The sequence below is a fragment of the Dendrobates tinctorius genome, unplaced genomic scaffold (assembly GCF_039654945.1).
Source record: "Dendrobates tinctorius isolate UK_male_01 unplaced genomic scaffold, ASM3965494v1 ptg000254l, whole genome shotgun sequence".
Classification (NCBI taxonomy): Eukaryota; Metazoa; Chordata; class Amphibia; order Anura; family Dendrobatidae; genus Dendrobates; species Dendrobates tinctorius.
This window is the reverse complement of record NW_027361921.1, coordinates 9330470-9346542: the sequence shown is the minus strand read 5'-3', so window position 1 is coordinate 9346542 and position 16073 is coordinate 9330470. Positions and strand designations below refer to the sequence as shown.

The 16073-nt window shown below is 46.0% G+C and overlaps 1 protein-coding gene across 8 annotated transcripts in view; it reads left to right on the top strand.

Moving 5' to 3' along the window:
* The window catches only part of TNRC18 (trinucleotide repeat containing 18), a 753175-nt gene that overhangs the window by 173829 nt on the left and 563273 nt on the right, over positions 1 to 16073 (top strand). For all 8 annotated transcript variants that reach the window (XM_073558135.1, XM_073558139.1, XM_073558141.1 and 5 more), the window contains one exon: positions 4237 to 4436. In XM_073558135.1, coding sequence (XP_073414236.1) covers positions 4237 to 4436 — 200 coding nt within the window. The remainder of the gene's footprint in view (positions 1 to 4236; positions 4437 to 16073) is intronic.

Below are 16073 nucleotides of genomic sequence, written 5' to 3'. Positions count from 1 at the left end.
GGGGTTACGCACACTACGTAATAGAACAGTCAAGTGACCAAATATATATACATATAATAGACAAATGGTGAAAAAAGGCAAGGATGTATAAGGTGCGTTCAGGTATTCTTTATAAGCGAACTGTTAAGTAGTACTAAATTATCCAGATGGGAACCAACACACCAAAAAGTGCTGAAAAGTTGTAAGTAGGATTTGTTAGATAGTTGTTGTATAGAACATGGTAACCTGAGAACTGCGGAGCCACCAACCCAACATGCGTTTCGACTACAGTGCCTTCTTCTGGGGAAGATAAGAAGGCACTTTGGCCGAAATTTGCCTTATGGTGGAGGCACCGCAGCTCTCAGGTAACTATCAGGTAGCTGTGCTCATTACAACTTTTCAGCACTTTTTGGTGTGTTGATTTCTTTCTGGATTATTTCGTGTAATGATAAGTAAAATATGACCTCGCTGCAACATTCCAAAATCTCCCATTGTTACACTACAGATGATACTTCTGCTTGTCACACGCTGCAGATGTGACCCCCCCCTTAGCAGCTGTGTGTGTCTCCTCTGCCTGCTTGTAACCCTACACCAGACATTTCCTGTGCCAGCAGCTCTCTCTCTCCCCCTTCCCCCTTCCCTGCACAGCCACGAAAAGGATTTCTTTTGTTCCCTGCCGTGCGTCCAATCCAGGTATGGGAAATATTAAAAGAAGCCATAGCGCGCACCTCGTACGCGGCAGAGATATGAAAATTACATTTCTGCAAAATGCATCGACCCAGTATTCTGGCCCATAATTTGCACGGTTCTAGCACCCCCAGAAACCGAGTATAAAATGTATTAGTCTGTCTTCATGCTCTGAGAACGAATGTACACATGCCTTTAAGATAATTACGCTACTGAATTGGGTTGGCTTTGAACCCCTTTATTAAGTTTATAACTTAAGCAGAGAAATCTGGAGCTGGTGGCGGCAACGTGTGGTCTTCGGTGCCTTTTTCTGGCCATCATATCATTATCCATTTTAATACTGTTTATGTGTGTTCCATTTTTAATACCTCTTGATGTGTTATTGGGTACATGTTTTCCACTATATGCTTTTGTATACAGTATAGTGTGTAATCATGAAAAGCACTTTTTAATTCAAGGGAATTTGGCTTATAATAAATCTTGCGTAATGTTTTGTTTGAAAAAGCACTCCAGTCAAAGTTTTTGTTGTTTTTAATATATTGCAGTCATCATATTATATAGCAATGTGTACTTACAGTTGCTTATTTTACCCCTCTGCCGCTATAATTATTCTCTTTTCTCTGTATAAACAGGAAGTCTCTTCCCTGCATCTATCCTTCCCCTCTTTAACACATAACCCAGCTGCTCCCTCCTCTCCCCTTCCAGGGACTTTTATAGTGACTGATGACTCATACAGGGAAAATTTACTTCCTGTTTCTACATAAGGGTGTGTGCACAGGCTACGAATTCTGCTGCGGTTCCGCAGCGGATTTGGCCCTGTGGATTCGCAGCAGTTTTTGCTGCGGTGTACAGTACCATTTTAACCTATGAAAAACAAAAACCGCAATGCCCACACTGCGGAATTCTCAAAACAGCAGAATGTCACTTCTTTGTGCGGATTCCGCAGCGGTTTGGCATCTGCTCCATGGCAGGTGTCAAACCGCAGGGGAAAACCGCAGACCAAACCACAGAAAATCTGCAGATAAACCTGCAGATTTAGTCAAATCCGCGCGAAAAATTCCGCAGGACAATCCACAGCGTGTGCACACACCCTAAAGCTTAGAAGGATTCAGCCAGTTAGTTTTTAATCATATGATGTCATAGACTTAATTAGCGTGGTAGATGGGCAAAATGAGCAATTGTAGGTGCACAGTGCTATATAATATGAATACAATATATTAAGAGGGTACAAATTTTGATAAGAGTGCTTCTTTAAAGGGATTGACCACTACTAGGACAACCCCTTCCCGATCCAAATGTTTAGCCCGCATAAAATAAAAAAGCCTATACTCACCTCCTGTGCCGTCGCTGTTCCCGCTAAGTCTGCACTAGCTGTCCTGGGGTTTGCGTGCCGTTGTTGTAACATGTGACTCCGGATCCCAATCAGCGCTGGCGTCACTGTCCCCGCCTTAGGACAAAATCGAACATGAAGAGGAATTTCAGACTGTAGCTGATCCCTCACTTCCTCTTCCTGCTCAATTTGACAGAGAGCGAGGAAGGTGATACCGGCATTGATTGGATGCCAGCTTCATGTATCCCACAACCACAGGAGAGCCCTGGGGTATGGAGTGCCAACTCCACGGGAATGGCGCTAGCACGGGAGGTGAGTATAAGCTTTATTATTTTATGGGGACCAAGTGAGGGGTATGAGAAGTTGTCCAAGTAGTGGACATATTCTTTAAATATAAAATGCACTTTCAAATACACTGCTCAAAAAAATAAAGGGAACACTCAAATAACACATCCTAGATCTGAGTGAATGAAATATTTGAATACTTTGTTCTGTACAAAGTTGAATGTGCGGACAACAAAATCACACAAAAATCATCAATAGAAATCAAATGTATTAACCAATGGAGGCCTGGATTTGGAGTCACACAAAATTAAAGTGGAATGTAATGTCCTTAAAACAAGTCAAAATGAAGCTCAGTATTGTGTGTGGCCTCAACGTGCCTGTGTGAACTCACTACTGTACAACGACTGGGCATGCTCCTTATGAGGCGGCAGATGGTCTCCTGAAGGATCTCCTCCCAGACCTGGACTGAAGCATCCGCCAACTCCCGGACAGTCTGTGGTGCAACGTGACATTGGATGGAGCGAGACATGATGTCCCAGATGTGCTCAATCGGATTCATGTCTGGGGAACGGGCAGGCCAGTCCATAGCTTCAATGCCTTCAACTTCCAGGAACTGCTGACATACTCCAGCCACATGAGGTCTGACATTGTCCTGCATTAGGAGGAACCCAAGGCCAACCGCACCAGCATATGATCTAACTATGAGTCTGAGGATCTCATCACTCTACCTAATGGCAGTCAGGCTACCTCTGTCGAGCACATGGAGGGCTGTGCGGTCCTCCAAAGAAATGCCACCCCACACCATTACTGACTCACTGCCAAACCGGTCATGCTGAAGGATGTCGCAGGCAGCAGATCGCTCTCCACGGCGTCTCCAGACTCTGTCACGTCTGTCACATGTGGTCAGTGTGAACCTGCTTTCATCAGTGAAGAGCACAGCGCCAGTGGCGAATTTGCAAATCCTGGAGTTCTGTGGCTTATGACAAGCTTCCTGCACGGTGTTGGGCTGTGAGCACAACCCCCATCTGTGGACGTCGGGCCCTCAGACCGTCCTCATGGAGTCTGTTTCTAACAATTTGTGCAGACACATGCACATTTGTGGCCTGCTCTCGGTCATTTTGTAGGGCTCTGGCAATTCTCCTCCTGTTCCTCCTTGCACAAAGGCGGAGGTCGCCGTCCTGCTTCTGGGTTGTTGCCCTCCTACGGCCCCCTCCATGACTCCTGGTGTACTGGCCTTTCTCCTGGTAGCACCTCCAGCCTCTGGACACTACGCTGACAGACACAGCAAACCTTCTTGCCACAGCTCGCATTGATGTGCCATCCTGGATGAGCTGCACTACCTGAGTCACTTGTGTGGGTTGTAAAGTCCGTCTCATGCTACCACGAATGTGAAAGCATAACCAACATTCAAATGTGACCAAAACATCAGCCAGAAAGCATTGGTACTGAGATGTGGTCTGTGGTCTCCACCTGCAGAACCACTCCTTTATTGAGGGTGTCTTGATAATTGTCAATAATTTCCATCTGTTGTCTATTCCATTTGCACAACAGCATGTGAAATTGATTGTCAATCAGTGTTGCTTCCTAAGTGGACAGTTTGATTTCACAGAAGTTTGATTTACTTGGAGTTATATTCTGCTGTTTAAGTGTTCCCTTTAATTTTGTGAGCAGTGTATATGACTAACTAGAGGTCGAAATGAAAGATAACACCTAAAATTTGGAGATTAAAATCTAGTATTTTTAATGTTTCAGTACTTTTATTGAATTTTGTATATGTATGATCACTGAAATTATCAAATGTTCTGTCTTCTAAGCGTGCCAATTATTATTACATTTCATGTAGTAGTAAATATAGCTGTATTTTTGTATTTGTTCCTTGGAACTGCACATACATATGTTGTATATTTTCACAGCTGTATGAATATGTAATGGTTTTCATGTTTGCTATATTTCAGAGAAAACAAAGATCTTTCTGATGTTTCTCAGATGCATCCAGCCGGATGTGCTACTGTTGGATTGAGCCCTAATCTTATGGTAACAGGCGGGACAGTATTGTCCGGACCTTGGACGCCAGATTCCACCTCACATTTGGCTGCTAATCCCTGGTTATCCAGTGGAATTATGCCTTGTATGTGGCATGCTGATCACCCATATGGTAAGTTTAAAAGTTTAAAAAGCATCTGCTCTTTATCTCTTTTTCTGAGCTCCTCTTAGCTGATTTTTGGTCACAGACCACATTTACATTTTAACGACCAATGACTGACATAGCACATCATGAGTTGGTGTCATTTCCCGTTCCATGATGTGCTGTGTCATCATGACTTTAAACTGTAACTGTGTGTAAACATTAGAGTTTCAGTGTAAATCTCTGAAATACTTGTTTCAGACGGAAACCCTGGCTGAAGGTATGCTATATAGAGTCAGATGGAGATGCTTTAGATGCCGTCTGTCCTGTAGTCCGGTGGTGTCCGTCATTTTAGGTGTGCATAAAAGCGTGATCCGCCACAGTTTTTTGCACTTCTGAAAAGGATGCCACTGCTGCCACATTATATTTTAAATTTGTTTATTAAACAGAATAAAATGTACACACTTGTACATATTATTAGATTTACTATAAAATGTACACAATTGTATATCTTACATGGCGTTTGCAAGAGGACAATAAAAGTTGCACAATAAACTAAGATTATACAAGTTTTACGTTATTATATGAGCAAGAAACCAATAAACAATTAATCGAGGGATATTGAGTATCATTCGTTCGTTATGCGTTCAACAGAATATAGCTCATAAGAGTTCCCTACACTACAACTGCAACTACTACTACTATCTCTCCGCCTAACAGTTTGCACTGTAGTATTCCCCATGTGATGCCCCAACATATAAACTTAACATTTTACCTTGGTATCGAGTCACTATGCATTAGTAGATTAAGATGAGAAGAGTTCCACATATCCCAAATTTTATCAAATTTTCCCGGGCATCCTCTATTGTGATATAGTAACATAAAAGAAGGGTAGTGAAAACCTGTATATATGTCATGTGGGACAATATAACAGTAGTCATATCAAACACAATCGTAATCAATGTCCCACTGCAATAAACTACTGTGGACTGTAAATGACCAGCTGTTAAAATTCACATAAGAGAAAGGGAGAGGGACGAATCCAAAAACAACAACCAATGGTCATAATATAAAATTGCTTTATTAGATGGTAGGGCAAGGAACAAATAAAACATGCTACAATGCTGATTAATCATTGCCAAAAATGGGGGCACAGTAGACCATGTTGCCAGTGGTACAAAAGTATTATCATATATAAAACAAATGGGGACTCAGTAGACAAAAGTATTGTCATATATAAGACAAATGCCACATAAAGTATCTAATCAGGACCTAATCAGCAAGTGAATAACACAATAAAGGTGCCCCCTGACGAAGGTGTTCCGAAACGCACTTTGGGGCGGACACGTGGACCCTCTGTTTGCCTGCACTTGCGTCTTTCAGGTAATATGTAATATATATGTGTTAATTCATTTGATCTTTATCGGATTTTTGTATCTATCAGCTTGTGATTAGAGATGGCCCTACAGGCACCTTTATTGTGTTATACACTTGCTGATTAGGTCCTGATTAGATATTTTTATGTGGCATTTTTCTTATATATGACAATTCTTTTGTCTACAGTTTCCCCATTTTTGGCAGTGATTAATCAGCATTGTAGAATGTTTTATTTGTTCCTTGCCCTACCATTTAATAAAGCAATTTTATATTATGACCATTGGTTGTTGTTTTTGAGTTCGTCCCTCTCCCTTTCTCTATTGTGATATAGTGTACGCTCATACAGATTAACCGAGGTTACCAGTTCTATCCAGGCTCTGAGAGAGGGGCTGTCTCATTATATTTAATGGATCCCTGGGAGTTTCATCTGAATCGTGTCATTCGTAGATTTAAATGGAGATCCAGATGTACCAGCAAGTGGTCAGCGTAGAACGTGCAGTATAAATCTGATCCAAAATGTTATGTAACATGTTCTCAATAACGGCTTCAACACAATCCGAAAAAAAAAGCCACCTGTAAGGCTAGTTTCACACTAGCGTTTTTTAGCGCTGCGTTTCGTGCGCAATAGAATCGCATGCAAAAAACGTATCATGCATTTTGTATGCGTTTGCTTTTTTTTTTAGCCGCATGCGTTTTAACCAAAAATGCAACAGGTTGCGTCCGGCGCGCCTAGGCGCACACTACAAAAAAAACGCATGTGCACGAAAACGCATACAAACGCGTGCATACTCTAGACCATGCGCCCCCATGTTAAAGAAAGGGGCCAGGACGCATGCGCATGGACGCGCACGAAGCGCAGCGCTAAAAAACTCTAGTGTGAAACCAGCCTAAGATCCGTCAATGGAAACATAGGCGGCTTCCAAGTCACTGATAGTACAGGGTGGGCCATATATATGGATACACCTGGGTGGGCCATTTATAAGGTTGCTTCCAAAATGGCTGACTTCAAAATGGCCGCCATGGTCACCACCCATCTTTTCCCCCTCCCATATACTAATGTGCCACAAACAGGAAGTTGATATCACCAATCATTCCCATTTTATTTAGGTGTATCCATATACATTGCCCATCCAGGTGTATCCATATAAATGTCCCACCCTGTAGAAAGGCTTTGGAAAAGTGCTATGGCTCCTCACCCACCAAAAGAAATCCAGCAAATTCTGCAATTTCAAATCCAAATTCCCCCCCTCCCTTCTGAGCCCAAGTGTGCCTAAACCACATTTAACGTCCACGTTTTGCAATTCCGTAGCAATGAGAACACGCCTAATTTCCGGGTGCATGTCTTCAGAAGCACGATCGGGGCATAATGTACTGAGCACTGCAGCGTACTGTGTACCACAATAGCAGATTTGCAGTCTTCACTCAGCAACATCCACTGCTGCTTGTTTCCGGAAAACACCCATAGAGTCCAAATCATTTTTACACTTGTAGATAAATTCCCAAAGGGGAATAATTTCCAAATTCGGGTCACGTGAGGGGGGTATACTACTCTTCTAGCACTTAGGGGCTCTGTATATACAGTAGAGTCCGCAAACTATTCTAGGAAAATCTGCACACTAGGAGGTAAAAAGCACTCCATCCAACCCTAGTCTCAGTGTGGCTAAGAAGTGCTGTACAACCACATATGTGGTTTTTCCATGTTCAGCAGAAATTGTGTGACACATTTTGATGCTATTTTTACCCATTTACCTCTGTGATAATGTAAAATCTGGGGGTAAAACAACATTTTTGTGGTAAAAATGTAAAAAAAATTTTCTTCACTTCCCAATGGTCTAGATTCTGTGACACCTGTGGTGTCAATATGATCACTGCACCCTTCTATTAATTCATTAAGAGGTGTAGTTTGTAAAATGGGGTCACTTAGGGAGGGTTCTGCTCTTCTGGCACCTCAGTGGCTCTCCCAGTAGGTCATTGCAACTACAAACAATAAAAGGAAAATCTGCACTACAGTATGGCCCTTCTTCCCTTCTGAGCTTTGCACTGTTCCTCAAAAGTGGTTCCGGATTACATGTAGGTTATTGGCGCACTCAGCCCATGTTTTCCAATTAGACCTTATAAAAATTTTGGGTCTAAAACAACATTTTACTGGTAAAAATATAATTATTCTTTCTTCACTGACCAATAGTATACATTTCTGAGAGGCATTTGAGGTGTCAATATGCTCATTGTACCCGTGGCTGAATTCATGGAAAGGTGTGGTTTTTAAAATTACATCACTTGTAGGGCGTTTCTGCCGTTCTGGCATTTCAGGAGCTTTGCCAATGTGACATGGTACCCTCAAACCATTCCATCAAAATGAAGAGAGAAAAAATAGGATGGCACTCACCGTTCATGTGAATCAAATCACTTTTTTCCCTTCACCCATGACAGCACCACCTGAGAGAGGGATCCGCCCCGCCAGGACAGGAACCTACTGAGACATAAGGGGCGGCACCTCTCCCCCGCTTCAGTTGGGTTCCTGTCCTGGAAGGAACCCCACTGTCGGTGCCTGTCATGGGCGAAGAAAATGGACCCAGCCCCGTCCCGGCACAGGAAGAACAGGTGTCTCACCTGCAGCGCTGGCCGTCGGGTGCTGGATGTGCAGTCCCCGGACCCTCCGGGGTTCCGGGTTCGTGCGGGCGTCGGTGGGATCCCCGGGGTCTGCGGGAAGCCCCCACCGCGCCGCCCTCCCTTCGCGCACGCCGCATCTCGATCCCCATAGCAGGGGAGAGACGCTGGCTTCTTCCGGCCGCTGACGTCAGCGGCGCATTGCATGCTGGGTGCGCCGGCTGACGTCAGAGAAGGGCGACGGTTTAATGGCGCCGGGTGCGACGCCGGCCGGCTTTCTGAAGCGGTCGGCCGGCGGTCGCAGGGGGGAGGGGAGAGACGCTCACCTGAGCGGAGGAGCGGTATTTAAAGAGAGAAGGCGTCAGCAGACGGCGGTGCAACATGGAGTCAGAGCAGGAACGTTCAGCGTCCCTGCCTCCCTCACAGCCCTCTGGCAGAAAGCATGGAAACCATTCCAGCAGCAGTCGCCCCAGCCGCAGGTCGGGGGACTCATCAAGATCCAAAGAATGCAGGTCACGTGCCCCGACGCAGCCTCCGAGTCCGGTACCCTTGATTTCGGGTAGTGAGTGATCTTCGTAAATGTTAGCATTATGTTAATAGGGGCTTCTGTTGTATGCTTCACCCTGTAGGAAAGGCCTAGAAAAGCGGGAAGCAAGAAGAACAATAGGGATTGTGCTATATGTAAATCTCCCCTAGCAAGAGATTGGCAAAAAGATCTCTGTGCTGCGTGCATTCAGCGGACTATGGCGGAGGAAGTGCCTAGTTTCGCAGCCAATCTGATATCTGCCCTAAGGTCAGAAATGGAAGGCTCAATTAAGTCCCTATTGAAAAAAGGGAAAAAAACCAGGAAGGATCCCCCTAGTTCCCCCTCGGATTCAGCGTCAAGGTCATCTCAGGCGGAAAAATCATCCTCCTCAGACTCCTCAGACAGCGACATGGGGGGTAAACCATGTTTTCCTGTAGAAGACACAGATGCCCTCCTAAAGGCCATTAGAGCTACAATGGGCCTACAGGAAGAAAAGGCGGCTAAAACCCTAGAGGATGTTATGTTTGGGGGGCTTCAGGAGAGGAAAAAACGAACCTTTCCAGTAAACGAGAAGATCCAGGCACTTATTGAGAAAGAGTGGAAAAAGCCCGAAAAATCGGGGGCCCTTCCATCCACTTCTAAGAGACTATATCCCTTCGAGCATAAGGATGCAGAGATATGGGACAAAATCCTCAAAATAGATGCAGCAGTGTCCAGGTCCTCCAAAAGGTCGGTCCTGCCCCTGGAAGACGCAGGGGTTCTTAGAGACCCACTAGACAAGAAGGCAGACTCATATTTGAGGCACGCATGGGAGGCGACAGCAGGAGGACTAAAACCGGCGATAGCGGGCACTTGTACGGCACGCTCCCTCATGATCTGGCTGCAGCAGTTAGAAGAAAAGCTGGCTTCAAGGGTCCCAAGAGAGAAAATCTTATCGGAGATGTATCTCTTGCAGGGGAGCAGCAGCTTTTTTGGCCGATACCTCGGCGGACTCTGTGTGGATGACAGCCAGGGCAGCGTCACTATCAAATGCTGCTAGACGCGCGTTATGGCTTAAGGGCTGTCCGGGTGACCTTCAGTCCAAGGCCAAATTATGTTCTCTCCCCTGCGACGGTCGATTCTTGTTCGGCAAGAACTTGGACGATATACTGGAGAAAGCAGGCGATAAGAAAAAAGGCTTCCCCAGATTCCCTATGGATCAGAGGAGACAGCCCTTTCGGAGGGGGAGATTCAATAGGGGGCGCCCTCCCGCTGACAGGAGAAGATGGGAGGATAAAAGAAAAAAAGAATCGGGATTTATGTTTGGTGGAGGCACCTCCACCTCAAAAAAGTCGCCACAGTGACGCCAGTATTCCAGTGGGGGGGAGATTGGCACTCTTTTTCCAAACCTGGGAGAAGATCTCCTCCAACGCCTGGATCCTAACCATCCTAACAGAAGGCCTGAAAATTCCCTTCATTCGTCAGCCAAAATCCGTGGTCGTCATCACACCCATCAGGAAGGTGACCGAAGAGCAGGTGGCCTTAGAAACAGAGATCCTGAGCCTGATAGACAAGCGGGTACTCTCCGAGGTACCACGCCTACAGGAAGGGAAGGGGTTTTATTCACCCCTTTTTCTGATAAAAAAAAACCCGATCAAACTTTCAGGACAATCAGAAATCTCAAACGGCTCAATCTATGGATAAGGAACTCGACCTTCAAGATGGAATCAGTAACTACGGCGGTGAAGCTGCTACACCAAGATTGCTTCATGGCCGTGGTCGATTTAAAGGATGCGTATTATCACATCCCTATCCACCCAGATTACCAGAAATACTTGAGGGTAGCACTTTATATTCAAGGCACACTAAGGCACTTTCAGTTCAGGGCTCTTCCGTTTGGCATATCTATAGCCCCGAGAGTTTTCACCAAGGTCATAGCGGAAGTGACTGCCTTTCTCCGGATTCACGACACGGTCATAATACCATACCTGGACGATTTTCTCATAGTAGGCAGCTCAGAGGACCACTGTACAGCGCAGTTGACCCGGGTGATCAACACCTTGCAGGAATTAGGGTGGATAGTCAATTTCAAAAAATCAAAATTGCAACCCCTAAAAGAACAGACCTTCCTAGGATTCGTACTAGACTCAGAAAAGCAAGAGTGTCTGCTCCCAGAGTCCAAAATAGAAAAGGTGCAGAATCTGGCCTTCACGGGCCAAAACCAACCACGTATGACTTTAAGAAGAGCAATGTCCCTGCTAGGTACCCTAACGTCCTGTATTCCGGCGGTCAGGTGGGCTCAGTTTCACACCCGGCAACTCCAGTGGGAGATACTAACAGCACAAAGATCGCTAAGAGGGCGTTTAGAAGGAAAGCTGGAGCTTTCCTTAAAAACCAGAGACTCTCTCAATTGGTGGCTGGACAAGAGAAATCTGACCTTGGGAATATCGTGGGACAGACAGACGTCAGATATAATCTTAACAGATGCAAGCTTCTCGGGGTGGGGGGCACACCTAAGGGGCATCATAGGTCAGGGTTCCTGGACGCGTCAAGAAAGGGAAGCATCCTCCAACCTGAGAGAAATGTGGGCAGTGAGCAAGGCCCTAAGTCACTTCATTCCGCTACTCCAGGGTCGAAATGTACGCATCATGTCAGACAACAAGGTAGTAGTGGCATACATCAACCACCAAGGAGGGACAAGATCACACTCCTTAATGGAAGCTGCGGCAGACATTCTGAGCAGAGCAGAACACCACCTACACTCCTTGACAGCCTTACATATAAAAGGGGCAGAAAACATTCAGGCAGACTTCTTGAGTCGCAATACCCTGAAGCAGGGGGAATGGGCGCTAAACCGGTCCATTTTTCAAAAAATAACTCCGCTTTGGGGGAAACCGGTGATAGACCTCTTTGCCAACAAACACAACAGGCAAACAGAAAGGTTCTGCTCTCTAAACCCGAGAGAAAATCCATGGGCAGTGGACTCGTTGCACATCCAGTGGAACTTCAGGCTAGCTTATGCGTTCCCCCCAGTGGCTCTGATCCCAACAGTTGTCAGAAAAATCAGAAACGATCAGGCCAGGGTGATTCTAATAGCTCCATTTTGGCCAAAAAGGCCCTGGTTTGCTCTGCTATGAAGGATGTCCCTCTCCGATCCATGGGTTCTGCCAGAAATCCCGGACCTACTAGCTCAAGGTCCAATATTCCACGCTCAGGTCAAAGGATTCCATCTGACGGCGTGGAATTTGAAAGGTCGCTTTTAACGGATAGAGGGTTCTCCCCCAGGTTGGTGGCCACCCTTTCTAAAGAGTAGGAAACCAGTGACGACTAACATCTACGGCAGAACATGGAATAAGTTCCTGCAGTTCTTAGGTAGGCCGTTAGGAAAAGATCCCCCGATTAATGCCATCCTGGAGTTCTTACAATCGGGGTTGCAGATGGGGTTAGCAGTGAACACACTTAAAGTTCAGGTGTCTGCACTAGGGGCGCTCTACAACTGCAAATTGGCATCAAATAGATGGGTAGCCAGATTTATTAAATCCTGCCATAGAGCTAGGTCTATCCCAATACCCCGGATAGCCCCCTGGGATTTAAACCTAGTGCTAGAGGCCCTTACAAAAGATCTGTATGAGCTATTACATCAGCTACCCCTAAAGTTTCTGACCCTAAAAACAATCCTGTTAATGGCCCTCACGTCAGCCCGCAGGATAAGCGATTTACAGGCGCTCTCAGTAAATCCACCTTATACGCAAGTCTTTCAGGATAGGGTAGTGTTAAGAACAGACCCCGCTTATCTGCCCAAAGTAACATCAGATTTCCATCGGGGCCAGGAAATTGTCCTTTCATCTTTCTGCGAGAACCCAGACAATCTGGGGGAGGAAAAGTTCCATAATCTGGATGTTAAGAGAGCTCTCGTAGAATATATATCTATGACTAGCCAGTGGAGGAGGTCCCAGTCCCTATTCGTAGCTTTTCAGGGTGCCAGGAAAGGCTATGGGGTTTCAAAAGGGACTATTGCTAGATGGATTAGGGAGGCCATTAGTGTAGCCTACACAGCTAGTGGTATCCCGATTCCTGACGGCATCAAGGCTCATTCCACCAGAGCCGTGGCGACCTCCTGGGCCGAAAAAGCAGAGGTATCGATCAAACAGATTTGTAAGGCCGCTACCTGGGCCTCACCTTCAACCTTCTTTAAGCACTGTAGGTTGAATCTATCCTCTTCTGCTGACTTAACCTTCGGTAGAAGGGTGCTGCAAGCGGTGGTCCCTCCCTAAGGTGTTTCGAATCTCCAAAAATCTCTCAGGTGGTGCTGTCGTGGGTGAAGGGAAAACCACCATGGTTACTTACCGGTAGCCGTTTTTTCCGGAACCCATGACAGCACCCGTATATTCCCCCCCTTTTTTTCACCATATGGGTGTGCACAATTAGTAGGGTGTTTTTTGAGTGTTGTGGTGTTGGATTAAACATGTAACTAGCCGGGAAGTCCTCTCAGTGCTCTGTAACCCAACTGAAGCGGGGGAGAGGTGCCGCCCCTTATGTCTCAGTAGGTTCCTGTCCTGGCGGGGCAGATTCCTCTCTCAGGTGGTGCTGTCATGGGTTCCGGAAAAACCGGCTACCGGTAAGTAACCATGGTGGTATTTCACATACACAAGGCATCGGCATAGGCACGGGAGCAATGTGCTGGAAGACGGACAACAGCCGTTTCGCGCTCAATACGCTTCAACAGGTCCTATTATGATATGACTATTATGATAGGACCTGTTGAAGCGTATTGAGCGTGAAACGGCTGTTGTCCGTCTTCCAGCACATTGCTCCCGTGCCTATGCCGATGCCTTGTGTATGTGAAATAAAGTGATTTGATTCACATGAACTGTGAGTGCCATCCTATTTTTTCTTTCTCTTCACAATGAAATGTTCTGTTTTTTCAACATGGGATTGAGCACCCGTTCCAAGTGGGATTAAGGTGTTTTTTTAATAATGTGAAAAATATATGTGCAGACATCCAGGGTATTTTTCCACACAACGGTGCTGGATATCTATTTTCTCAATTTGTGGACATTCCATCAAAATGTGAACTCCAAAATGACGCTTCCACTCTTCAGAGCTTTGCACTGTGCCGCAAAAGTAGTTTTCCAGTTCAGCATTCCTGACAGCACCATGGAGGACGTCCTTCTTATACTCATTGGGACAGGAAACAACGAGAGATTAAAAGGACCCTTCCATCTCCACCCTTCAGTGTTTTTCCTGTCCCACTGAGGATAGGAACGACGAGAGGAAGCTCCTATCCCTGGCCGTACCAAGCAGATTGGCATGGATCGGGGAGCCCAGCCTTTCTCTTTTTGCTGCCAAGAGATCTGCACCCGACACCCTCCGATAGTGTCCGTCAGCCTACCTCTGTGCAGCGCTGCTCCTTGAGTTGCGATCTGCTTTCCCCTGCCTGGGGGCTTTTGGCTCGGACGTCTGCCTCCAGGGCTGGGCAGGCCATTTCCGGATCGCGACCAACATGTGTTCCACGGCAGCATCATCTCTATAGGCCGGGCAGAGAACTTCTGGGTCATGGCCGAGGGGTGCTTTCCAGTGTGTGTTCCACAACAGAATGCAGGAAGAGGATCCGGTGAGGACCTACACTGTTGTGAATTCACTTTCTGGCCTACCTCTGGTTACTAGTGAAGGTAGTGGAGCTGGTTAAATTGACAGAGGGGTCGCGAGTTCTCTTGTCGGGCTCCCTCTGGTGGTTACAGGAGGTAATGGAACTGATCTAATTAACAGAGGCCTGCCACCTGATAATGAGGAGGACGATTGAACAACTGGAGTTTTTGACTGGATTTAAGACAGCCGGCTCCCTCTATCCCTGCTGGTGATTTTTTTCTTGCCTCCTGAGGTCTTAGTTTCCAGCTCAGTCCCTGCATGTTCAAGCTAAGTGTTCCTTGCTATTGTTCACATTTGATTTGGTTTTGTCTATTTCAGTTTTGTGTGGTCAGCCAGCCCCGGCTGGGGCTGTGCTGAATTTTCATCCTTATGTTACTGTTTGTGCCAGTTTGTTTTTGTCCCTTATTAGATTGGCCTCTCTTTGCTCTGCTTTCAGAATATACCAGAGTGCTGATATAGTGGGCGAAGTCTAGTGACTTCACTATTTTTTCTATCAGATGTGTTGGGCATTTTTTGCAGGGTTTTTTGCGTGATTGCAGACAGTGTCTTTCCTTTCCTGTCCTGTCTAGTTAGTGTGGGCCCCATGGTTTGCTCAGTCTATTTTCCTGCCTGTGTTTGTGTTTTCATCTTGTCTCACCGACAATATATGTTTGGGGGCTATCTATTCCTTTGGGGTCTGCTCTGGGGCAGTTTAGATTTCCCCTTTTGTGCTTTAGACTTATTTAGTTCTCCGGCTGTGTCGAGGCGTCTAGAATCATCGTAGGTACGCTCCACGACTACTGCTAGTTGTGTGGATATTATCAGGGGTCTGCAATCCGCTTAGTTGCCAACCTCTCTGGTTTTCTGTGGCTTAGCTTGGTCTTGCTTTCCTCCTCGGTGACCCAATCATAACACTACACCAAGCATAGGTATCATAAAAATTCGTAAAAATAGAGTCCCTGTGTGTGTGTGTGTAGGGCTGCCCTACTGTAAGCTGGGACTGCATTTTAATAAATCCTACATGGAGGATCCCACTAAGACAGACATTGGCTTGGATCAAAGCCATGGGCATCTGAGTAAGCTTACAAAGGCAACAACCACTTTTAGCCCTTTACCCTACACTTAGAAACACATGGCATATATGCTGTGTATTCTAGGGAGGAACATCTGTCTCGGCAACTACAAAGAAGGATGACAAGAAGTCAGGGAGAAATAAAAGGTGTGCTAATTGTAACGTCAAACTATCACAGAGCTGGCAGAAACACATATGTGAACCCTGCACTTCAAAAATCATCAAAGAGGAACAGACTTCTTTGCTGTCCGACATGAGGTCTATTGTAAGAGAGGAGGTCCAGACATCTATCTCAGGTATAGTGTACTCTCATACCTCACAGTCTGAATCCCAGGGAGGGCCCTGTAAAAGACCAAGGGAAGCAGAAGTGTCCCCTGAAGAAGAGATGTCGGATGAATCTGACCAGGAGTAAGGGGAAGTTTTTAGTGACCCGCCAGAGGGGAGGAAGAGGTACCTTTTTTCCTCCGAGATCTAAGAC